The sequence below is a fragment of the Meleagris gallopavo genome, chromosome 1 (genome assembly GCF_000146605.3).
Source record: "Meleagris gallopavo isolate NT-WF06-2002-E0010 breed Aviagen turkey brand Nicholas breeding stock chromosome 1, Turkey_5.1, whole genome shotgun sequence".
Lineage (NCBI taxonomy): Eukaryota > Metazoa > Chordata > Aves > Galliformes > Phasianidae > Meleagris > Meleagris gallopavo.
In genome coordinates this window covers 3974642-4000279 of record NC_015011.2, presented here as the reverse complement: position 1 = coordinate 4000279, position 25638 = coordinate 3974642, and the positions used below count along the sequence as shown (strand labels likewise).

Below are 25638 nucleotides of genomic sequence, written 5' to 3'. Positions count from 1 at the left end.
CCCAAATGACTGTACAACTCCATTTGAAAGCAAATTCAAACTCGCTTGGAATAGTGGCTGGAAATAAATGTCTGGTGACATCCTGATAGGTGGCTTTGAACGCTGTGCGCAGTGTGGAAAGGTTGGTTTCTGCCACCCGACAACATTTCAGGTGTTGCTTTTGCTGTACTGCAGATTCTGGAGGGAGCGAAGGGAAAGCTTCACCCCTTCAGTCCTCATCTTGCAGCTGCTTTTATTTAACAGCGTCTTTCCTGTCAATGTGAATAACAGGAGCCAAGTGCAGTTCATTATCCAGTGTATCACTTTGAGTCTAATACTAATTAAAAGCTTTGCCTTCGCTTCTGTAGAACCTATTCTTAGGAATTATGTAAATTAATTAGAATTTTGAAGAGGAGCATATGCCAAATCCTCAGCAATTCCCTGCTGGCTGAGGAGAACGGCATAGGGATCTTTTTTTTCTTTTTGCAGCTGCAAAAATCTGAGGCTCTTAAAGTAAATTTTAATGCTTCTCTTTTACAAATATGTGAAAGAGATCAAATATCCAGATCCTGACCATTTGCCATGGCGGTACAATATCAAGGCTTTTTCTCCATGAAAGCTTTTCCATCTTAAAAATGACATTTAACACAGACAAGCTTTTTACTTCCACAGCCCTTCTCCAAACAAAAGTATGCTCCTGACTCAAAGAGAATTTTCTCCCTCAAAAGGGAGACATACCGAAGATCCCGTGGGTTCTCTGCAGGAGTTTACTCTTGCTATTAATTTAATGAGAAAGATGTTTACATGGTATGCTGAATGGTAAGGGAGATTTGATCCTGAGATACATAGCACATGGACAAAAGGTGATAGGCTTTTCAAGTAAAATAAATGATGTTAAATGTTATTACTTTTATGATTTTTCCTACTTGATTATTTTTTCCCTTTGAAAAAAGCTGTAGTAAAAAGGAGCCCAGCCAAATAAAAATGAGAAGTAATATCATTTTAAGTATTTTGATCTCAATCAACAAATCACATACGAAGTTGATGAAACTACTTGCATGTTTAAGGATAAACATGATTAAGTACTTTGGTAGATCTGGGCTTATTATGTACTGAAGCCGGATGCGAGCGTGAATTGAATCCTGGATCTTTTGATGGGCAGTGTAAGCTTGCTTCCAGATGTATGATTTGCAAAGTTGCCTTTTCTTTACAACCTCACCCCAAGGATTGAGAGATGCGGGGTGTGGATCCTTGTGTAGGGAGGAGATATCTCTACAGTCTGGATGCTGTCTGCCTTTGGAGGTTGGAAGTTCAGTGTTGGTGAGGTCTGATTTTTGCAGCCATCATCTTTTCCTAGTGGTAACAATGGCAATTTTGATAACCTTTCCTTAATGCAGTGCTTACACTGAGCAGCTTCACTGTACAAGGAGCCAAATTCTCTTCCCTGAATCAAGCTCTTATTCAACAAAACATTGTGAAATTGCCAGAAATCAGTCTTCTGGCTTGCTGGGACTTTGGTAATGTGGAAGCAATTGCCAGCAATTGGAAGTACAGCTGATGCTACACTGCAGGACACCCAAACTCCTGAATGTCTGCTCCTTTCTCAGCCATTAGTTCATTGTGGTGTTTTGGCCCATTATTGCTAAGTCTTCCTCAGTTTCCCCATTGGAATATACTTCCTTTGCTGTGAAACTGAAGACATTATGAAAGCTTTTTGGCTGCTTTTTGGTTCTCACATAAAAGATACATTAATGTCGCGAAGATAAGGTAAGGTGAAAACAACTATTCCTTTAGCTTTGATTGGAGCTAGTAAAAATCCTTATCTCTAATGGCACCAGGAACGTAAGATCCCAAAATAGAAGTCATTAAGTCTACAAGAGAGAACAGTTCTTAGGAAAGAAAGTGTAATGACATACAACTTCAGATCAATAGAAGATCATTTTAGAGCAAGAATACAACATGTAGCAATGAATGTAGATGGGAATGACATTGCTAGCCTCTTATTAGATACTAAGCTTTCTGCATATATTTTGGAGTTCAGCGTGTGTGTGTTTTAAATATAACAGCTCTTCTTTTTGTGGTTGTTTTGGCTAATGCATGAGTCATTTAGACAACGTTGGTCTAAAAGATGTAAATGTTGTTTTACATTCAGTGTTCAGTGTAAAATACAATCATTACTTTGGAATTAGGTTGCTAACCTTTATACTAGTTAGATAAGGACTCCATCCCTGAGGATGGAGTCATTTGATAGATGTAACACATTTGTGGCAAGTGAGGGAATTGAACCTGTGTTGTTTCTGAGGTTAGGTGCTGCATCCTCCTGATGCCCCAAGGTTGTTGTGTAGATAAGTTTGATCCTGGATGAAGGTGTTGTGACAGGCATGTACCTGAACACAGCTGTGTGTTTTTCCACTAACAGATTCTCTCATTGCTCACCTTTTGGGTTCAAGTTCATTGTCCTGGGCCTTATTCCACCTTTATTCTCCCAGTGGGACAGAAGACCTTCCCATCTTATGGTACATGAAAACCAGCCCAGGTTTTTATTTGATGCCATACAGGAACCCGACATCCATCAGGACAAATCAGGGGCAATTAGGTCTGCTTCCACCCACAGGAGGTAAAGAAGCATGCAGTTGGAGACAGTGGACAATCTGCTAATCACCTGAGTGACAGATCCACCTGAACACCTTTCAAATAGATTCTCCAATATGTTGAGCCTTCCTTCGTGGCTGGTGCTGACACACCACCTATCCCTCTTCCCTATTCTTTCCCCCAGGACCATGCTGATTTGAGAAACCACTTTTTCACTGTGGGGATGAAGCTGGAGGCGGTGAATATGAGGGAGCCGTTTCATATCTGTCCTGCATCAGTGACTAAGGTAGGATCCCAAAAATGAATGAGGGCTGAAAAGGTGTTTAAGAACCTCTTGACTGATTTCCACCATGTTTAGGAAAATATCCATGAATGTTCCCTTCTTCATCAGTTGTTTCTGTTGTATGAGCATCACTGGTTGACTATATGTGCACTTATCACTGGGTAACACATGCACACATCCTATGAATTTCATCTGCCAGTTTCATGCAGATAAAGGGAATCCCTTTTATCCCTGTCTTCTTTCCATGTCTACATATTTTTCCTGCACATCTGTGATTCTATCTAAAATAAAACAACTGGTTGGAGGGCATACTTGTGTATCTTATCCACACCCTCAAAAGCAAGAGGAGGGAAGGCTATAGGGTCTCCAGTGTTGCCTACAGTCCTTGCCTAGCTGTAAGCACACTGAATGACTTCGAGATACAGTGCTTTCTCTTGCCTCAGTATACCCATCTGTGCCTTGATATCTTTGGTAGAAACAGATGTAAAGCGTTAGGTGAGAGTGGGTTGCTTCAGGTGCACTTTGATTCCAGTTTGTTTCAGTTTTATATGTTTGCAGGTGCTACAGCAAATTTAACATCAGATTTTTTTCTTCTTTTTCATTTCTTAGGTTTTTAACAATCATTATTTGCAAGTGACCATTGATGACTTGAGACCTGAACCCAGCAAAATCTCAATGCTTTGCCATGCGGATTCCTTAGGGATCTTGCCAATACAGTGGTGCCTTAAAAATGGAGTCAATCTCACACCGCCCAAGGGTTTGTATTACTTCTCAATGGTTTGCAGCTTGTTTACTGCCTCTAAAACCACTCTGCTCTTTGCTGCAGAGCATCATGCTAAGCATCTCTAGCCAGAGCATCTTTGTTGAGCCACTGAGGCTCATAACAGCCTGTGAACATCTCTGCAAATGTATTGTTGATGGATTAATGTCTGTCTGAAGCAAACTGCACTGAAGCATAGGAAATTCCTGTAAAACACATCTTGGTGATGTTTTGTGTGTGCAGACTGCTAAAGGAGCATTAAGAGCCATATTATGTTTGAGACAAACCAGGTAGCTTCGCTTATAGCATCCCCATTGGAACAACCCTGAGCTGCAGAGAACACGGAAATCCCAGCGTCTCCTGGATTCAGACTGTACTTCACCAGTTAGCTCACAGCTGCCTGCCCAGAAGCTCATAGGCATTTTTACTTACCTGTCTCGAAAAAATCCCAGACGGGGGCAAATTGAGAGCAGTGCTCAGGTCAGAGCCAGGAGGAACAGCATCCGACCGTGCTATTTCCCATCTCTGTAGCAGTGCAGTTAATTAACTGCAATTTCAGGCAACCACCTGCAGTGTGTTAGCAGTATTTCTTCACTTGCAAAATGTGTCGGCTTTCTGGAATGTTAAATTTTTTTATTCTGGTCAGGGTGTCGAACTTCTGCCAAAAAATGACATTGCTTGAGAGAAGAAATGCTTCACAAAAATATCCTGTGAAGTCGTGTACATGCATATTTGTCTTCATTTTGGAAAGAAATATGCTGCTGCTGGTCCCAAGAAAGTGAAGGGCTATTCCCTGCCAGATTTAAAGGCCTCTTAAATTTATATAAGATATATAGATAATGTATATATCCAGCATGTGCAGTTTGAAATTCCCACCAAAGTCTGGGAGCCCTGTGTGTGCAGCTGCATATAGTGCTTCTGTGATTAATCTGTTGCTTTTACTGAAAGAAATGTACTCTGTGGATGTTTATCTTCCTCTTGCTTAAATCCAAGTGTAAAGATTGTGACTATGTAAGTGCTCAGTGGTCAGCATTTTATTTTTCCACCATGAGTTCCCATGCAGCTTCCCCCAGGCCACCTTATTAACTCCATAGAGTTAACCATAGACCAGACGTTTCTATATAAAGGGCCATGGCTTAATAGTTTCCACTCCATGCTGGTACAGAACCTGTCCTATGGGCCAAGCACATGCAAGTTCTCTTTAAATGCCTGCATTATTAGAAGTGTCTATAGCATCCTTCCACCTGTCATTACAGATATTTTCAACTTGTCCTGGAAAGGCTAAGCAGCTAGCAGGTATCTGGTGTGATGTCCAGTGGTTGGGGTCCACCTTGGCTCCTCAGAATGGGAAAGAAGTCTTTGCTTTCTGCTGTCAGATCAGAAATCATGGAGAGAAGCTATTAAAAGGGGTTTAAATCAAGTAGCAAGTAGAAGCATAAAATATATTGTGCTTCTTCCAGAGTATATGAGGGCTGCATGCCTAAACTGCATCTTAGGATCTTTTTGGTCAAAAAACTCCTCCAGCAGCAAACATGCACTTTGAGTCATGAAAGTGTGGTTAGACATTGGAATGCTGTCTGAAAAAACAGCCAGCAAGCAAAAAAGCACACAAAAAAATGCCGATAGAAAAAGAAATGCATCCAGAACCACACTGAGGTCTTCTCTGAGAAGAGTAACATCAGCTTGCAGTGAAGAAGCAGTCAGAACTGACAGGAGAAGGTTGCAATATGTCTACAAGTGGGTCCAGGAAGGAGGAGGGCATTCCCCCATTTCCAATCATAACTGCTCTAAGGTGTCCAGACTTGCTCCTTTTTTTTTAAATGTGCAGATTTGGCCATTCTCCTCCATGACTATATTGACAATATTTAGTGCTGCAAACATAGCTTTCTATTTTGAAAGGCAAGAAATTCCCATGAATATTGAAGTCCCATCAGATGACATGGGGAAAAATACATAAGTCCTTTTTGTCTTTGTGGATAGAGTCTTTGCTGTATTCTAGTATTTTTGGGGGGGCGGACGGGAGGGGTTAAATAATGATTGACAGGGTGTTGACTGATTTTACAATTAATTGATTTTATTTCATCAGAATAGTATTGCAAATTGAGATATTTGGGTTCAAAGTCCTTTATTTCTTTAATATCTCTTGTTTTGCCTTTTTGCCCGTCAAGCCTTTGTTGAAACCAAACATGCAGTAGATGAGTCATGAACAGGAGGTGCAAACATTTGCTACTAGAAACAGAGAGCAATTTTTCCTGCGTGGTGCCAAAAATGAATACCCATTTACTGCTGCTGTATAAACATTGAACAAGCACTGTTTATATTTATTGGGTTTGGGTTTATAGACCACTTCCCTTTAGAGTAGTAGTTGTTCCTTTTCATGAACTGTTAAGAGAGGGGAAAAATACCACAGTAGCACTCTTAAATACAAGGCTTACTAAAGAAATGCCATTTCTAAAACTTTCAATGCATTTGTATTGTTATATTTGACTCTGATTACACTGTTGGTTTAAACAGCTCTTCAATGCTGAGAGTCAAGACAGCAGAGACAGTGAAATTCTGTGTATTTGGGGAGCAGTAGGTAATTCATAGAACCATCATAGAGTGGCCTGAGTTGAAAAGGACCACAATGATCATCTAGTTTCAACCCCCTTGCTGTGTGCAGGGTCACCAACCACCAGACCAGACTGCCCTGAGCCACATCCGGCCTGGCCTTGAATGCCTCCAGGGATGGGGCATCCACAGCCTCCTTGGACAACCTGTTCCAATGCGTCACCACCCTCTGTGTGAGAAGTTTCCTCTAATATCTAATCTCCTCTGTCTTAGTTTAAAACCATTCCCCCTTGTCCTATCACTATCAACCCATGTAAATAATCATGCAGATTTGTGCAGGCTTTGACCATTATTACTAGGGTTGAGCTTTAGAGGATAATAATATGTGCTAATGAGAGCATCTATTTAGTTCTCATCATGAGGCTCCATGATGAGGTACACACAGGGCCAGGCTTGTTTGATGACAGTTCTTGAGTATGGCCTTCTTTCAGCAATCCTTGTTGGGCTGCTGAAGTTCTGGTAAACTGCACTGCTGCCTTCCCAGGCTTTCTTCCCACTGAACTCTACAAGGAACCTCGCATCTTGAATAGTGCAGCTAGTTTTATGGTGACACGTGAGTCAGATTTTTATACCTCATTGAAACGTGCCTTTCCCATCCACTCTGCCAAGATTTTGCTCTCAATTAAGATTGAGGAGCTGTCCATGAGGGGTTTACATCAGAGACCTGAGAACATGCAAAGTGTGGGCAGAGTTTAGGGTCCCTGTGAGCAGTGTACTCTGGCATCTGGGACGTGCCCTGGTTTGTTTAATGCAGACATCTGCATTGTGGCTGCTTCCATGTGAGTCCATTACCATAGCTGCTTCTAGAGTCAACAGAGAGCAAGTGAGACTTGTAGAGGGATTCTTCTCCTTCTGAAGGAGGGCATGCAAATCACCAGTAGATCTTTCTCCATTGATGCTTCAGGGAAGCCAGATCAAGGCATCTACACTGCCAACACCTGTGTGCGATCAGATGGATCTCCTTCTGATGCAATGTGCACTTCTCCTCCTGTTTTCCATTTCATTTTCTGAAGCCTGAAAGTATCTGGCAAGGAAATAACAAGAGAGAAAAAAAAGTAGACAGAGAAGAAACAAGAAGACAGTACTGTTGAAAAAATTGTTGTTAATTTATGTAAAAAGATGCTAGGTATTTTTCATGTGAAAAATGAAGATTCAGTTATGGCCCTTTGTCACTTCTCTGTGCATGTTTATTTCTAGCTTTGCAAACAGTATTATGTTTTGTTACTGCGTGTTCGTGCCCTGCAGAGACATTTTAGGACCCTCTCTATCTTGCTCATTTGTGAGTGCAGCTGTTAGGAGTAGAAGCTCATTTTATCCCAGATACTTGCATCTTATCAGGATGCTCAGGACTTCATGTTCAAAATGTTTGCTCTTTTTTGGATCCGGATGATGGATAAGTGATTCCACTCAGTGCTCAGGTCCTTTCTTGCCTACAAAAAAATTCACAGTTTTCACTGTCACAAATGATTAATTGCCATCTGATCTTGACTGTCCCTTTTTGACTGCCAATGAAAAAGACATTAAGGGATGTTCTGTAAGATTGAGTCCAGTCTGAGATATCAGGCAGGGAGATTAAAGGGAGAATTTGTCCTTTAGATGACTCCTGAAACTTTCCAGTGAGTGTAGTTCTGCAATAATGTTATTACAGCATCATCCCAGGGCTCTGGATAGGGAATAACACTCATTGGTATGAAGCACTGGGAAATCCTAAAAACCAGATTAAAATCAGTCAAGCAACAAAACCAACCAGCCAAACAAAACCCTCTGCTCCAAGAGTTTATTGCTAGGTAGGAAATATAGAGGAATAGGGATTTGGGTCTCTGTGATAGGACTGTTTGAGTGCCCCCCCTATCAATCACTGCTTCTTCCATTTTTGCTTAGAACAAGAGGCTGAAAGGATTATCTGATTGAATCATAAAGTCATTGAGGTTGAAAAAAGGCCTCTAAGGTCATCTTGTCCAACTGTCCAGCTACCACCAATATGGCCCACTAAACCACTAAGTACCACATCTATTCTGAAGCCTTTAGGAACTGGGAATTCTGTGTTCATTTTCCTGTTCTGCTCCAGGTCTCCATATGACCTCATATGACATGCTTAATAGAGTGGGATTCAGCTTATGTACTCTTAGCCATTGGAAAGTCATTCATGTTGAGTACAGCTGTTACAGTGAAAAGAGAGAGGAATTTATCTCATGGTACAAGAGAAGGGATGGATCAGCTTCTGGTTGTGCCGATTCTCTTCCTGTTGACCTGAAGTCCCAATTTTTAGGTACTTAACGAATGGAGAAAGAGGTCCATGAATCCACCCAGAAAATGGGAACAGTAGTGCTTCTAGGTAATTAAAGATTTATTAAAGCCTGAGAGATGCTCACTGGAAAGGGAAATTGAGGAAAATAACTGTGTTTTATTACTTCATAGTGAAGATCCGGAGATTTCAAAGGGAAATGCAGAAGTTGTGTGAGTGAGTGCTGGAGAAGTGCCAACAGTGGTGACCTTGCATGCTGGCACTGCACATAGCACTCATATGGGATGGGATGCTGAGACATCAATGGTTGTCTGCTTGGGGCCCGTTTGCACTCTCCCTGTGACGATGGCTGATGACATTTTGTTTTGTTGTCCTGCAGGTTACTCTGGCCAGGACTTTGACTGGGCAGATTATCAGAAGCAGTGTGGAGCGGAAGCAGCACCTCACCTGTGCTTTAGAAATGTAAGCTCTCTTTTTGACTTTGCATTGCTCCTGTCAAGACCTGATTGCTTGCACAGAAAAGCTGCAAGCCTTTGGGACCTTTCCCCAAACCAGCAAGAGTTTGTTTGAGGAAGGAAGCCAGAAAGGTGTTTCAGATTTCTGTTTCTGAAATAGAAAAAATATTATCTTACTCTTTTCTTTACTGAAATCAGTTGGATTTCTTGCTCTTCATCTCTCTCTCTCTCTGGTTTTATACAGTACTTAGCACAGGAGGGATCTGCACTGACCATTAAAAATAATTGTAATGCTATTAAAAAAATCCCATAAAACCGGGTTAAAAAAAAAAAATCCCTTGATGTTCTACCTTGCCAATAACCTCTTTTTCATGCTCCTCTAAGCTGAGGCAAATTGAGGTGGAATCATCATTTTCAACCATAAAGGTTGGAAAAGACCTCTAAGATCAGTCCAAGTGCACACCTACCACCAATATTGCCCACTAAACCACGTCCCTAATTGCAGGTACCTAATTGCACCACATCACCACATTTCTTGAACACCTCCAGAGACAGTGAATCCTCCACCTCCCTGCCAGCTCATTCCAGTGCCCAACCACTGTTTTGGAGAAGTTACTCCTACTATCCAAATTGAGATCTCATCAACAACTAAAACATTGAAAATTCAGTGGCATCTAAAGTGAGCACAGGAGGATTTGCAGAAGAAAGCAGTGTTGTGAATTGTGGGAGCAGGTTCCTTGGGGAGCTGCATACCCCTTCATTACTACTCAGCAGTCATGAGACTGAATGACAGTGTATTTATAAAAAGCAGAATGAAGAAAGTCCAACAAGACTCCAGTTGTGTTATTGCATGGTTTCTTGGAGGTGTCAAGTGGCTTTCCTCATCCATGGCAGCCCAAGGACAGTCTGGTCTGGAATAAACCACTGATGCTGTATTGGTGGATTTGAACACTTCTAGCAGATGAATTCAGAAGAGCGGTACCATCAACAGAGTTTTGCCCAAATCAAAGTTCAGATTTCTTTACCCCATTTATTGTGCCTTTCTATGCAAAACCCTCTGGAGTTCAAGCTGAGATTGCTGAAAGTGCAGAAGGAAATTGAGTAGTGCTGCATCATACCTATGCAGTGGAACAACTGCTGCATTTCTTCCCTTGTGCAAGCACTCTTTATTTCCTTCTCTTTGTCAAGTAATGGATCTCAGCGCTGGCACCCTTGAAAACTGCCTCTGTGTAATATTCTCCAAAGATTAAATCAGGTCGAAATGCTGTTTATTTTAAGGAAACGTTAATCAGATGAACATGTGTCTGTTATGCTTTCAGTGTTGATAACACAGTTCTCTGCAGAGAGCTGTAATCTTACTGTTGTCCAGTAAGTGCAGGTTGGTCCATTTGTTTCATGCCTATGAGCAGCTCTTCAACAAAAACCTCTTTGCAGGCACATTTTCCACCTACTGCAGCCAGACGTGGTGCTGGAAGTGGATATGCTGTAGCTATTTCCCTAGGGGGGATGTTTAACAAGGAGAGTCAGTTATGAAATGGATTGACACGAACAAATGCTTAGTAAAATAAACTCCCAGCTAACTGTTTTGTCATTGATTCTGTATAAATTAGCCTCCAGCAATGAAGTGCACTGAAAGGAGCCTGTGCGATGATAAATGATGTTTCTTTGTTAGGCAGTGTAGCAGGCATTTAAACAAACTTACCCTGCTTTTCTGTACTGCTGGCCGGTTGCAGTTTTTATTGCAGAGTGAGGACTGGGACAGTCCAAACAATGCTGGAGCTTAAGAGAGAAGTGAAAGGGCACTGGAAGGGATGGAGGGTAAGGATGGAAATTAATAAAGAGTAACTTGGGGAACCTCAGACTGAAGCAGGTTTCCAGGGCATTTTTTCTTACAGCAGAGGTACCTAAATGGCTGGAACTGCAGATTCTCTGGCTGCTGAAGTCTTCATTCAGTGCGGGCTGCTGCGTTCTTGCAAGCTCATGACTTCACCTGTTTATCATTTTGTTTCATATTTGGAGAGATGACTACTCATTTGGGAACCATTGCAGCAACATCGAACCTGATTTTGCCGTTGTTCAGGAAGAGGGGGAGGACAGTGGGGACCTCAGATAACCCATGGAAGACTTTCTTTGGTGCTGTATATTTAAGCATACAGATTTACTGCTGTGGCAGTAAGCATGACTGGCACCATCTGCACCCACCAACCTCCTGTACTTGTTCCTGATTTGTCATCATCTCTGACTTTCCATGTGTGTGATCAGTGCATCTCTGTTTTGAACCTGGATGCCTTCAGGTTCTTCACTTAGAATGAAAAGCAAAGCATGCTGAAGTTGTTCTTCCCAGCAGACAGTCTGTTTAAAGCCATATTTCGTTGTTGGTCCTTGACTCTTTCAGACATCCTTCAGTCGTGGTTTTACAAAGAACATGAAGCTGGAGGCAGTGAACCCTAGGAACCCTGCAGAGATATGTGTTGCTTCTATCACTTCAGTTAAAGGACGGTTAATGTGGCTTCATCTCGAAGGTATGTGCTATAAATGCTTCTTGTGTTTTGTGTAGTTCACTCAAACCCTCTCAACTCTGTCTTTCATACTCTGTCCAGTGTTGCTTACTCTGGCCTTACCTGTTTACACATATTGACTAATAATTGTTTTTGAGAATTGACATTCCCTGATCCCTCCAGGAGAGAGCTTCCACCCTCCCAACCAACATGGATCTTATCAGGGATTTCTGTAATGATGGATCTCTGTCCTGCTTTGTTTATGTGACTGAGACTTCCACTCACATTTCAAATACATTCTTGTGGAATAATAGAATCATATCCCAAGTTGGAATTTACCCGTAAGATTCACTGAGTCCAACTCTCAGCTTCACACAGGATCACCAAAATATCTGACCATGAAGAGATTTTCTGTTCACTTGCAGCCTCCTTCCTTTCTGCTCCTTTCACTCGTTTTTGTCATCTGGATCCCTAAAACCTCAGCAACATGTGCTGCTCCTTACCTCAGCCATTTCCTGCTCACAGCCATTCTACCTTCTCTTTTCTGAGCCTGCAGATAGTAACTCTGTATTATAGAGTTTAGAAAGCACACAGGGATCTTTAGTATTGTTTTAAGAAGAGTGTTAGTTCTAAAGAGTAGAAAGCCATAGTAATTTAAGCGTTCAGATGAGTGCTGTGATAAGCCATAAAGCTGCTGTATCCTTGTCACAACATATTTTAATTTTTACCCATCAAACTAACACACTGTTGTTAGAAGCTGCTGGCTTCATCTGCAGTCAATATAAGAACTTCATTTTCTGTATGAAATCAATGGTTATTGGGTCACGATCGGCTACAAATGCCATATGTTTCTTTTATTTCTTTTGGAGAACCATGAAAATACCAAAGGCAATTCACATGGCCTATAGCTCATCACCGAGCTCTAAGATCTGTGCTTCTGAATGAATGCATAAGGAAGATGTGCCGTTCCTTATGCTGCCAGCCAAAAGGGAAAATCTTGCTGTAACCCTTAATTCAGGTTTATTTTGGCTTTTCCAGGGCAAAACAGCTAGGAAGATGTTAATGGAGTTACAAATCCCAGTCAAGCAGATGATAGCAAGAAAGGAGAGTTCTACAGGGGCTTGGACAAGGGGTTCTTGCAGGGATCCCACTGGAGATGAAGTCTTGTGCCTGTTCTGCACAAAAAGATCACGTCCTTTCCTATGTGGGGTGCTGAACTTTCAGTGTTTTGGGGCTGGGAAAATACTGGAAGCCAGATCGACCAGAACAGCTTAATCTTTGCCTGATACGGAGAGTTACTTATTCCTTCAGTATGTTCATTGTAATTACCCAGAAGTATTTTAGTGTCTGACAATGTGCAGTGCAGTTTGTATGAGAGGAAAGGAGCCTGTAAAGTTGGTAATAACATTGACATGTAACTCAAAGTGCCTCATCTATGCTAGGAGCTTGCTCTAAAATATAACAAAGGCAGATGTGCTGTGGCCTTTAGCTCTGCAGAAGAAGCATTATATGGTAGACAGGGCTCTCCCAGCACCTCTGCGATAAATCCCTTTCTCAGAGATTTATACCTCAATTACTACCCGAAGAGTGGTTCCTCCTGAACTAAAGCTTGGCAGGCAAAATCGCTTGTGCTTTTCATGTCTTTCCTAAGCCCCATAGTTTGGGATGTCTAAAATCTGGGGAGATCTTCCTTTTGTATTTCCAGCATGTAGCTTTGTCTCCTCTGTATTTATCTCTAATGTACAGTGCAGGTGTAACTTCACATCTTTGCTTTTTGATAGAGCTTTGTGCAGTGGCAGGTGTGGGTTTTTTGTTTGTTTGTTTTGTTTTTTTCAATCTGTAGTAACTGGAACCAGTTGCCCAAAGCAGCTGTGGATCACCCATCCCTGGAGATGTTCAAGGCCAGATTTGATGGGGCCCTGAGCAGCCTGATCTGAGTGTCAGCCCTCAGCCCAGTGTGTGGCAGGGAGTGAGAACTGGATGATCTTTAAGGTCCCTTCTAACCCAAGCCATTCTATGATTCTGTGTTTCTGTGATAACCGATTGCCTTCAGACACAAGGTGGCTAAAGCTTATCTGTAGCCTGGTCTGGACACTTGGTAAATATTTTAGTTAAAGAGCTGGAATTAATGCATGTTTGCAATTCATGTCTCACTAATACTGATGTGGAGTTTACACCCATCCAGTCCAGGAACCTGGCCCCGTTTCACAACACCCATTCTTAAATCATAGAATCGTAGAATGCCTCAGACTGAAAAGGACCTTGAAGATCATCCAGTTCCCACCCCACAGCTGCCACCCACCAGATCATACTGCCTAGGGCCCCGTCCAGCCTGGCCTTGAATGCCTCCAAGGACAGGACAAAATGGAGAGATGCCTTCATTTTTGGGGTTTGGGAATCCATTGTATTTTTTTTTCAAGCTCTAATGCTCTCAGATGAACTCAGCATTCACTACACTTGCCCAGAGTAGTAAACGAGGAGCGCTGTTTCTTGGGTCTTCAAATCAAGTTGTCCCCCAAGACCAAAGAGAAAGCTCTCACACTGCTCCCTTCCCTTATCTCTTTCTCTCTGTCTTTTACTCCCTTAATTTCTTAAAGGATGTGTTTCTTTCAGAGCTTGTAATAAAAAACCTGTGTGCATCTCCTTGCCTTACGGATGTTCTTACAGATAGATGTTTTACACTTCTTTTATGTCTCAATGCCAGGAGTAGAATGATCTGTAGTAAAAAAAAAAGATGCAGAGGGCTGCAGAAATAAAAAGAAGGCTTTGCTGTTGTTGAAATTCCTATCTACAGTATGCACAGCGTTAGCCTAAAACCAGGCATTAAAAACCCCACAAAACACTGCTTGGAGAGTTGTAAAGTAAATGTGGCTTGGAAGATGGCATCCTTTTTTCAGCTCCGTTAATACACTATTGTTTCTAACTGGTTATTTATATTCTGGTAGCAGCAAGACTTCCAGCTGCCATGGGAGCCCATCACTGGAGACCTTGGATCCCACCATTTATCATGGGCACATCTGAAGCTTTCATTGTTGCCCTCAGAGTTTCACTGTTTGACAGCCCAAACTGCAGCCATAAAACAGGGCATAGTATTTAAGCAGTGTCGAGTTAGACGTGAGGGAACATTGCTTAATAAATCATACTTTGTACAGTAGCAAAACTGTAAACTTCAGGGCAATCATTTAATGAGCAGCAGTATAGTTCCCCTGCAGACAAGAAGAAGTGCAGGGCTGATTTGAGGCTGTGCACATCCCATCACTTTCTGCTACTTTATTACTCATCATCTGCATTGTTAATTTTTACGGGTTCATTTTAGATTTTAAAGCTGAAACTTGCTGGTGTGAATTTATACAAGTGATAATGTACATTCTCTGCACAGAGCAGGAATTTAAGGAAAATTCTTTTGTTAACCACTTCTCCAGAGAGGTTTTCCGTAACTTTCCCTTTGAGTTTTCCAGAGTTGCTGCTCTATCCAGTAAGATTTGTAATAGAAGATGGAAATTCTCACTCTATTTCCCGTCTTTCTGTTTTCTGCTTTTCCATTGAACCTCTCCAGTCTTGTGGACATCTCTTGGTGTGGGAAGATGGCAGCATAAAACACAGCAAATTAAACTAATGAGTTTCAAACAAGCTGGTTTCTATTTACATGAATGAGTCCAAATGAAGCAGTGAGATGTTGGAAGTGAAAGACGGGATTGCTGATTGCCAAAGGAAAGATGCAGTGTGAGTGAGGCCAGAATAGCTGTGATCATGTCTTACAAGAATAGTGGTGCTGCAGGAGAACAGTCATTATGTTGCTTTCTTGCTCATCGGGACACTGCAGCTGTTAAAAACAAAAAGTTTATGTCACATCTATTGTTGTTTGTGAGCAAGAGGGTACATTTCATCTGTTTATTGGGTCAGAATAATGTGATAGAACAGTTGCAGTGATGAAAATATTGAATTTTCCCAGATCTTGTGAAATTTTAGTGGGGACCATTGATCTCTTGTTGTGTTTAGGGCTCAATCCGTTGCTTAATCATTTTGTCAGATTCAAACTGAGCAGTGACCATTTGTTATTTCCTGATGGAGGTAAGTGGTTGTGCAGGGAGTACCAGCTGCTGAGACCTCACACTGCAGCTTAGTTGCTTATGGAAGCAACTAAGTATAAATACTCAGAGGAATACTATGAAAGTCATAGAACTATTACAGTTAGGTAAGACAGCTAACACCATCTAGTCCAACCATCAGCTCATCCCCAACATGCCTACTAACCATGTCTCTCAGTGCCACATCTGCTCTTTTCTTGAAGATCTCCTGGGACAGTGGCTCTACGACCTCCCTAGGCAGCCTGTTCCAACACCTCACCACTCTTTCTAAGAAGAAATTTTTCCTTATATCCATCCTGAACTTCTCCCTAGAAGATAACCATGCATCTGTGCAGACAGCATGGGTTATTTATTTATTTATTTATTATATATTTATTTAAATGCTATTCTGTTGTTCTTTTTTTTTTTTTTTTAAATTTCTTGTCTGTCACTATAAACACTGTTTTCCTTCTTCCTTTGGACTTTCATACAACCTCACACGCTCAAGTGCTGCAGCTCACTCTTGATGCTGTTCCCATCACAAAGTTCATTTACTGTTTCAGTTGCACTGCAGGCCGTTGATGAACTTTCGTAAGTGGGATGTTCTCTGTAGTCATCTAGCTGGGCTCAGTCAAACACTGCTGCTTCAAGCAGAAGGCAGAGATGCTTTAACAGATGCAAAGATGAGGATGCTTGCAGGAGAAGCTGCTGATCCTGTGGTCTCTTTTATTAAGAGATTGCCTCATGCTGGCATTGGAGCTGTAGGTCCTAGTGTAGAAGTGGGAGAGCAGGAGGAATTTACTGATGAAGCTGTGCTAGTGCAGATGGACTTGAAATGGAATAATTAAATAGTATCTTGAATCAGGACCCAAAGTTGTTTCCAAAATACCTCAAAATCATTGAGAATGTTTCCAGTTGGCTTTGAGTGAGATCCATACAAACCAAGAACAGGCTAGTGTCTCCTGAAGGAGACATCATAACCAAAGTGGATGAAATTGGTTTTAGGTAGAAATTTTCTTTGGGAACTTGGAGTCAGTGTTATGACGAAGATCGTAGTGCATCTGTACCGCTCAGGATTTTTATATTGCCTGTCCCCCATTGGGTGATCAGCTCAAGTTTCATGTGCTGTGGGGAACATTGGGAGAATTCATGGTGTCTTAGACCTTTAAAAACGGTGGCTCAGGGACAGAACTACACAGAAAAGCTTCAGGGGATCATTAGAAAATAAAGGCTGATCGCTTTACCTACAATTATATTATAGCCACTGTGCATGCTCTTAACTATAAGAACAAATATCAAACTGTCCTGCTGCTGCTTTGCATGTGCAACTCTACAAGAGAACCTGTGGGTCAATCAGGCAGCCTTGCTGGGGAAAGTCATGCATGCTTAACATTACAGGCTTTTGCCTGCTTCACTGCACACGCTTAGTGTGCTCTTATTTTGGTTTTTGCTGGAATCATGTTACACTGTAAATGCAGCAGCCGTATCATTCCTGTCTTTGCAAAATTGAAGATGAAATGATTCCTGATTTTGATGCAAGTAAGCAGATTTATTTTTACATGTTCCATCATTTGCTTCTCTCAGTTTGTGATGAATGATCTAATGGCTCTGAGTGCGTGTCTAAATGGTGTTATAAATTTGTGTTTACAGGTTTACAGATGCCCTCTCCAGAGTACATAGTTGATGTGGAGTCTATGGACATTTTCCCAGTTGGCTGGTGTGAAGCGAATGCTTATAACCTTACTCCACCACACAAAGCTGTTTGTAAGTGCATGGAAACCTCAAGCAGAACATATACTATATCCTATTATATCAACAGATTTATCAGGGAGTTTTTCTGATGTCTATAATCCAGTTCTTAAAACTACTGACCTAACTAGCAGACCAGTAACCAGGCTGTGAGCATACTGTAATAAATAGTAATAAATCTAATTAGTGACCAGATGCCACAGCACTGCTGTTACATGGTTTGTACTTGCCTGTGTGATCAATCTCTCTAAAAATGGGATTGTTTGCGCTGGGAAAGGCCATTTGTGGTTTGGGATTGCACACGGTGGCTTGTGGGTTGCAGTGGGGTTGTCAGAGTGAAACAGCTGAGTTCAGCGAGGCAGTGGAATGAATTAGGGACATGGGACCTTGAATCAGGAAAAAATTGAGAACAACACCCGTAAAATACAGAACCTGAAGGGACGTAAAGAGGTCGTGTTTCCCCTAGACAGGATTTACTTTACCTAATGTGAGGAATGTTTGCTGGCCTCTTACAACTGAGTTTCTGCACCTTCCCAGGATATCAGTTCTGTTGTTTCACTTCTGTTATCAGTACAGGGCTTTTCCTAGCATCTAATTTAAATCTCTCTTGGCGCAATTAAGTCTTGCCCTACATCCAGAGCACACTAAGCTTGCTTTCTTTTCCATTCCCATCTGAGGGTAGTTCATGAGCACTCAGTGGCTTGGTGTTGTTCTGTTCCTTGTAGTGACTGTTCAACCCTGATCTCAAGCCACCAGATGAAGAATTAGCCTCAATATTTGTATTAATTAACGTCTGAAAGGCAAATTCTAAAATGTGTCATTCTTTCGAAGAGTTAAATATGCTTAAGTTAAAAATCAAGCAGCCAGGGCCTAATTTGGGAGAACACTGCTATGGCAACATTATGCAGCCTTGTCACAATTTATGGCTAAGGATAAATTATGCTGGAGGTAATCATGCTTGTAAAATGTAATCTTATCCATATGTGTTTCTATATGGAAAAATATTTGTGTTTTTATTAATTTTTTTTTATGTTGATCCCATAAAACACTATATTAGCATTCCAGAGGAAAGATTAAATGTATTATTACATCTTTAAAGCAGGTTTTAATGATGTAGTGACTCACTTAAAAATACCAGGAAAAGATGGCAATGGTAATTAAGTACCATTTCATTGTGTTAGGAGTCATTTTATAGTCAGTGCATTTTTATAGCTTTTTATGCATTATGGATGTATTTTATAGGACAAAAGAGTACAAAACTGTTTCTTCCTTCGTTTTTGCAGTGCAAAGGAAGAGAAGAATTGCTGTTGTGCAACCGGAAAAGAAGTAAGTTGCTATTATTTAAGGAGATATTTTTATAGTGATACATCAGGTCTTCCAAGGGAAGTAATACACAGCAGCTTAGTGACTTTGCCAGCCCCATTTGACACTGTTAAATACGCCAGATTTCTCTGTAACAGGTTACCATCCTCAGTGCCTGTTGAGAAAATACCTCATGACCTCTGCCCAGTTCCTCAGCCAGACACAACAGGTAAGGCTGCTTGGCACCAGCACATCCTAATCTTAAGGATTAATTGCCTGTATGGAGGGGAACAGCCCTACAAATGGAGAAAGCATGTCATATGTATGGGGAGATAGAGACTCATCCTCAGGGGATGTAAGACTCACAAACAGAGTAGGGGTTTTGATGGAAGGGTTTCTCCTCTGCATGGAAATGCAGTATTTAGATGGGCTTCCCCTGAAGCTTGTCCACTTCAGCTGCTGATGTCAGGGCAAGACAAATGAATTTGTGGTGGAGATGGCTGCGACGTCTTAACTGGCATCAGTTAAATTACTTACACCATGGCTTAATGCATCCATCCTTGTGTCCCATTACAGGACACACATCAGCATCTGAGGCAGCAACCCAGGTGCCATTACAGTCACACTGGGAGTAATGGTCTCTTTCTGGGAATAATATCTGAAATATTGCGGACAGCCAGTTGGATGGCATAGGGAAGTGTCTGCTTCTCTCCATGTGCTTTAAAAGAGCACAGAAGGATTAACCCAGATGCAGAAAACTGTTCTGTAGACCCATATTTCAGGGAAAAAATACCCCAGTTCCCATTGTGTTGGAGGGTAGCTGAACAGCCCTTCTCCTGAATTTTGTCCCTGAGCTGATGCCATACCAAGTGAGAAGCAGCTAACATGTCCCTTTCTGGCAAGTCATAATGGCATCACTCATGTCCATCTGTAACATGAGTTATGAAATAGCTTCAGGTCATGTCATGAATGAAGTCCTTTCTAAGTTCTCCATTCAGTAGAGCATGCAACCATATTGGTTGCTATTAAAAATGTAGTTTTTCCCATGTTGGACAAATTTGAGCAACAGAGGCTTCTCTATCTTCTATCTTAAGGAAGACTTTTTGTAGAATGGCTTGGGTTGGAGGGGAGCTCAAAGATCGTCATTCACTCTTTTCCCATCCTTCCCCTTCTAGGAGAAAGAAAGGCCCTGGATTTATTGCACAAAAATGAAACATATACATCATTGCTACTTTCTTCTTGCAGGCACCATCAATGGGAGATACTGCTGCCCCCAGCTCTACATCAACCACCGCTGCTTCTCAGGTCCATATTTAAACAAAGGCAGAATAGCAGAGCTACCTCAGTCTGTCGGGCCTGGCAAGTGCGTGCTGGTCCTTAAAGAGGTATGAGCCAGCTATTTTGGGGGGAAATAGGGGGAAACATGAATCATGGGTTGCTGGGCCTAGAATTTGATAAGAGATAACTAGAATTGTCCTAGAGCTCTGTGGCAGCTTCCATAAGTCAAGACTGCAAGCTTGGAAGGGAAGATATGTATATGCACAGGGAGTTGTAATGGGAGAAGAGTTATTTTTGAAACATGGAGAATTATGTTGATTGCTGGTGCAAGCTTCATCTATTTGTGTCTGCTGTGCAAGAGAGTATTCCTGCCAAAGCTATGCTACAAGAGGATCTCTGTGATTGCACCCATCAGACTGTTTCTCCTGGCACAAGCCAGCAGATTTGTAAGGGTGATACCATTATTTGAGTGACCATGGGCCGATGGGGCCCAAACTATTGGGTTCCAAAGTGACCAGGACAGAAAGCCAAGCACAGGTGTGTGTGTGTGATGTGCTAAGCGGAAGCTGAATGCCATGGAGTTAATCCCACACACCAGGTGTGGCAGACCATCTATGTACTTCATCCCAAACAAATCAGTGCTTGCAATTGCAGAGCCAAATCTAGAGAGTTGAGTGCTTGCTGTTGACCTCAGACAAAACTATCTTGTTTGAAAAAAAATACATAAAGATTTTTTGCACAGTTCTGTATACAGTCCATGTACAGCTGAGAGGCAAGGTGACTTCAGGTGGGAGAGGACAAGGTGGTTTTGTTGGATAAATAGGGTGCCATTGATGCCACGGTCAGTGGAATGGCCCAAGTTGGAAGAAACTCACAAAGATTTTTGAGTCCAACTTCTGGCTCCACACAGGACTACAACAATTTCAACTTGGGTTGGGTCTTCTAGAAATCCAGCTATTCCAGCTTTCTGGTCTGTACCTATATGAATCCTACCCATTGCTGATGCAGGGCCGTATCTGAGCCCTGTCTGCATAGGGTGAAACAGTGGGGGAACTTTTAGGGCTCCATTTGTCTGATGCTTTTGCGAGCCCTTCAGAGCTCAGTTCAGTCAGGATGTTTGAAGTTGCCTAAAGTGAGATGGATTAAGTTCCTGAGAGAAATAACGGAAATGTGAGATTCCTCTCAACTCACCCATGCTTCCCAAAACATGCTTCTATTGTGATGTAGAGTGACTCCTGTGTTCCTTAATAACCTGTACATACTGCTTTACATATAGTGGCACTGCCAGTTGTCTCACGTTTGAAAGCTGGGCCATAAAGAGAACCCCATAATTCAGCTGCCTGTGCAGGTGGATACTTGGATTTGAAAGAAGCAAATCAAAAATAGCCATCAGCAGAAAGCAGGATAAAGTGGTTGCGGTGCAAAAGTTGGCAGCTGCCAAATTTGAAAGTCAGTCTGCAGTGGCTTGCTGATGGGGAGCATTAGCAATCTGCTGCTGCTTGAAAAACAGGCAGTGAAAAAGCAACATGGGGGAAACGTGAGGCATGCACAGTCAATAGTTAAGCTAACATTTCTTCCTTCTTCCTGGAATTTGGGTTTTTAAGACATACGTAGTACAAAGAATCTGTAAGATCCTCCCCTCATGTCTCATGCTTTGTTTGCCTATGTATTGTTGCATTGGCTACCACCAGCTTCTCCAGATTCCTCAAGAATGGGTCCTGTTATTGACCATGCAAACCAGGTGAAGTTTCCTACAGGAATCCGGTTTTCCCTTGCTCTGACTCCTTGCCGGAGTCTGTGCTGAAAGAGCAAAGAGCAGTGTCAGCAAGACACAGACATCTTGCTTTTGGAGCCATGAGTGACTTCCCAAGGAGCAGAGCCATGGCAATGCCCCAGTGTTTTGTAGCAGTATTTTGAAGATAAATCCAGGCTCATAGATCCATGGGGACCAGTCCCAAATTCTGGAAGGGTTGAAGAGAACACAATTCAGGGTTTAGCTGTGGAGGAAACACATGTTTGCTATCAGCTGCTGCCAAGATGAAAGACTATGCAGCTCAGAGAGCCATGGGCAATGGTAAAGATGGGTCCCCATTCCTCTGGCCCGTATTCAGTACCAAGCTTGGTGGCTCTGTCTCGCATTATACCCACTGATGATGTAGCCCAGAGAATGCAAATTGCAAGCTGTTGTAAATTATGCATGAGCATAACTTGTTGGGAGTAAATAAATTATACATGGGCTTTACTTTGGCAACACACAGGGGAGTGTGGGAAAGACAACCTGAAACAACAGTTACGAAGGAAGAACAGATTCAGCAGTGGTCTGATCACTCTGGTCTGTAGCTGTAGCACTCTGCCTTTAGAGTTGTTCTAGTTAAAATTTAAACCTGTGCCAGTTGAACAACTCCAGTGGGCAGCAGTCTCTATGATGGAGATGTTACCGTGTTTGGCACTGATGGGTTCATGCTACTTCTCAGCCATCTTTTGCCCCACAGTCTTGTCCCTTCCCTATATCTGTCTCTGATGCAGTGACACATCATTCTGGATCCAGCTCCAAACAAACTGGTGGCACCAGCCTGCATACTGCAGTGAGATATGTGATGGTCAGTACCACTTGGCTCTGGACTAGAGAAGTCTGGGAGGTAATTTTGTAGTGTGGAGTAGTACATCCCCTTCCAGATGAGTAGTCTGGGCCATTCTCAAAGGGATTTTGGGAGAGCAGTAGCATGAATGTGCTTGCTTTTTTGCAGCACCTCTTCTCCAGCAGAAAAAGCATCCCACTATTTCTGTCCAATTGCTTTGTTCCAGTGTGTTGGATGAAGAGGTTGTGAGCTCTGCAGTGAGGAAACTGAGGTACCTCCCAGAATTATTCCCCTCAAGCAAGATGTGTAAAATTGTGAGAGCAATTACAGCTTATTTGGTGGTGTGATCAAAAATACTGGCTGCAGTTCTGTCTGCTTGTGTATATGCATCCTTCCATCCATGTAGAGCCTTAGGTAAGAAACAAGGAGGTATTCTCATACCTGGTGCCAAACTTATTCTTAAAGCCAGGAGGTTCATTATTTCTGGTGCCAGCACAAGTCTCTGGTTTATTGTGGCTTCTTTCACCTCAAGAGGCAAGTGAGGATGATAACAACTGTTGTTTAAAATCAGATTCAGAGTTTATCTCATTCCTGAGATGTTTGTTTGGAAAAGAAGTTGAGATTTGGAGCCAAGAGACAGTGGAGTGGACAGCTGTCAACACAGATCAACCAGCTGCAGCTGGGCTGGAAATTAGTGGCTGTATAGTAGCTAAGATATCTAAGAAATAGTAGCTTTAAGTTAGCTGACAATGTGTTTCTTTTAATCTAAAGGTTTCATTCTTGGGTCAGAATATCAAAAATACGTAGCGGTTCTTTCATCTATGCCAGCAATTCAACCACTACAACATTATAAAATGAGATGCCTTTTTAAGATTTAAGATGATCTATAACCCACCGAATCTTAAGGAAATATGCTGTAAAGATTAATTAGATTCTTTGTTTACTGCTGTTATTATTTTAAGACTACTTAGCTGTTTTTCTATCTAGATGAAAATAGACTTACAGATATCATGACTGTTACTGTTTTCAACTGATGCAAGCAGGAAAAATGAGCCACTGTTTGTGAAGGAAAGCTATTGCATTCTGCAACTTGATATTTTTTTTTGCAGCACAGCATGACTTCTTAGGAGAAATTTGCGTAATTAAATCAAAATGCTCAGAAAACCGTGTAGCTTGTACTGAGCCTTCGTTGTATAATTGAGCCATGTTGATGGTGTTATCATTAGCAATCAGATCTTGTGCTAGGATGGCAGAAATCTTTCATAGTTTGGAAAGATATAAACTGCAAAGGGGTTCGTTAGCGTTGTCCTCAAGAGTGCTTCATGGGCACTGACTCATTGATAATGGATCTTCCAACTTGGATCTGGCTGTCTGTATTTTTGAAATTTCATAGGCTGTCATAAGCACATCAGCACTCATGTGCTACTACCTCGTGTGTGGCAAAAGTGCAGTACTAGGTGCTTGGTCGTTTAACTTAAGAATCTCAAATAGTTCTTCTTTCCTTCTTTGCCACACAGCTATGTCTTTATTTCAAGTAAAATAAAACAACTTTAGCTATTTCGTCTGAGGTTATTCTGGGAGTTAGCATCTCTCCTGTTAGTTAGGAGAAGTGGGATCGCATCTTAGGTAGAGGAAGGAAACTAACTTTCTTCTCATAAGGATGATGGGCAATGGGCTCTTGAACAGGAGAGGAGGCTTAGTGCTGTTTTGTGATATCACCTCATGGTGCTGTTTCGTGAAAAGCTTCATCCAGGATTGAGATCATCAATGAGGAGGCTGATAGGTAATGTGAAAATCACAACCAATCCGTGATGCAAAGAAAGGTGCTGAGTACCCAGTGGCAGCAGGCACTTCTAGATATCCTTAGGAAAGGCACTTGTGCTCTTGGTGTGGGAAAGCTGATTAACTAAGATTCAGGTATTATAAGGTTTGGCAGAGACTTGTGATGTTGCTGTGCGATCGTGCTCACCAGTGTGGCTTCAGTCTGTTTGACTCTGAAAATCCAAAGAAAATTCAGCAGTAACAAAATAAAACTTACTAGGTGTACAGCAGCAAAGGCTGGTGTTATCTCATTCACCCTTCTGCTACAAGGCACTGCTGGCTCTATCCAAACCATTCCTGATGGAGAGGGCTGAAAATAAATAGAAAAATCTCAGACTCTTCACACTCCAGCCAAAGGGAATTTGGTGAATCAGATTCAAATTTGACCCATCTGACCTATGTGAAGGGACTTTCCATCTCCAGAGAGAACTGGAAATTGCTCTAGGTTTCTTTGATGTTTTTGCTTTTTAATTTCTCTGCAATAAATAAAGTGTTCTTGGATGGTGTTGTTTTTTTTTTTCTTTCCTGGCTTTGTGTGTGTGTGTGTTTTTTCTTCCTAGTGTTTAGTAGTGTGTAATATTCAGAAATAATGTTATCAGAAAGTAACATATTTAACATGGTAGTGGACTCCTGCCACACTGTGAAATGCCAGACTCAGTGACTTATTTGAGATACAAGAAGAGTAAAAGCTAAAGCTTTTTTTTTTAAAAAAAAACAAAAACAAACAACACTTTTTTCTTGTCTTAAAGGGAAATGGCTTCTCTTATAAACACTGTTTTAAAAACTTCTTTAGAAGTTTACTGAGGGTTCTGCTGATGACAAGCCAATTCCAGGAGAAGTACTGGTGTTGTGAGGCTGCAGTTAATGATGCTCAAGCAGTGCCAAACAGTTACTTGCAAGGTTGGGTCTTCCTGATTTTCAGACAGAAAGGCATCTGTTGAGTTATATATGAGCATGGGAGCCACCCAAGGACTTTGTGGCTTTTGAAAACCTACCTTTGGCTTCTGTGCATTGGATATATGTGTTGGATGTCAGTGCTGTATCTGTATGGTGAGTAGCAGACAAGAAAAGATGTGGATGAGCAGCTGGATGGAGCCACTCAGAAGCTTTCATTTGTTCTCTTGGGAATTTTGGGTCATGACAAGATAAGAACCAGCTCAAAAGCTGTGTGTAAATCTGTATTTTAGATTCCCCTTGTGTAAGGTCAGGAGTGTGCTTTTGTCCTTCTTCATGGAATGCTTTGAGATGTACAGGTGATCAGAACTGCATAAGGCATTGAATGCTGTCATTATAAGCATTGTTTTTAATATCTCCTATTGCACTTTTTTTCCAGCAGATTTCCAAGTCTCTCTCCCACATCTCTCAGTGATAAGTCAAATTTTGCTGCTAGTAAATAATCTAGCCAGGCCACTCAAACCAC

The 25638-nt window shown here is 41.7% G+C and overlaps 1 protein-coding gene across 1 annotated transcript in view; it reads left to right on the top strand.

Annotated features, from left to right (window-relative positions):
• Nucleotides 1-25638, top strand: part of SFMBT2 (Scm like with four mbt domains 2) — a 101545-nt gene that overhangs the window by 52455 nt on the left and 23452 nt on the right. The window contains exons 7-14 of the mRNA XM_003201842.4: nucleotides 2756-2857; nucleotides 3464-3611; nucleotides 8849-8931; nucleotides 11320-11446; nucleotides 17140-17253; nucleotides 18522-18564; nucleotides 18699-18769; nucleotides 19786-19925. Of these exons, the coding sequence (XP_003201890.1) occupies nucleotides 2756-2857; nucleotides 3464-3611; nucleotides 8849-8931; nucleotides 11320-11446; nucleotides 17140-17253; nucleotides 18522-18564; nucleotides 18699-18769; nucleotides 19786-19925 (828 nt within the window). The remainder of the gene's footprint in view (nucleotides 1-2755; nucleotides 2858-3463; nucleotides 3612-8848; nucleotides 8932-11319; nucleotides 11447-17139; nucleotides 17254-18521; nucleotides 18565-18698; nucleotides 18770-19785; nucleotides 19926-25638) is intronic.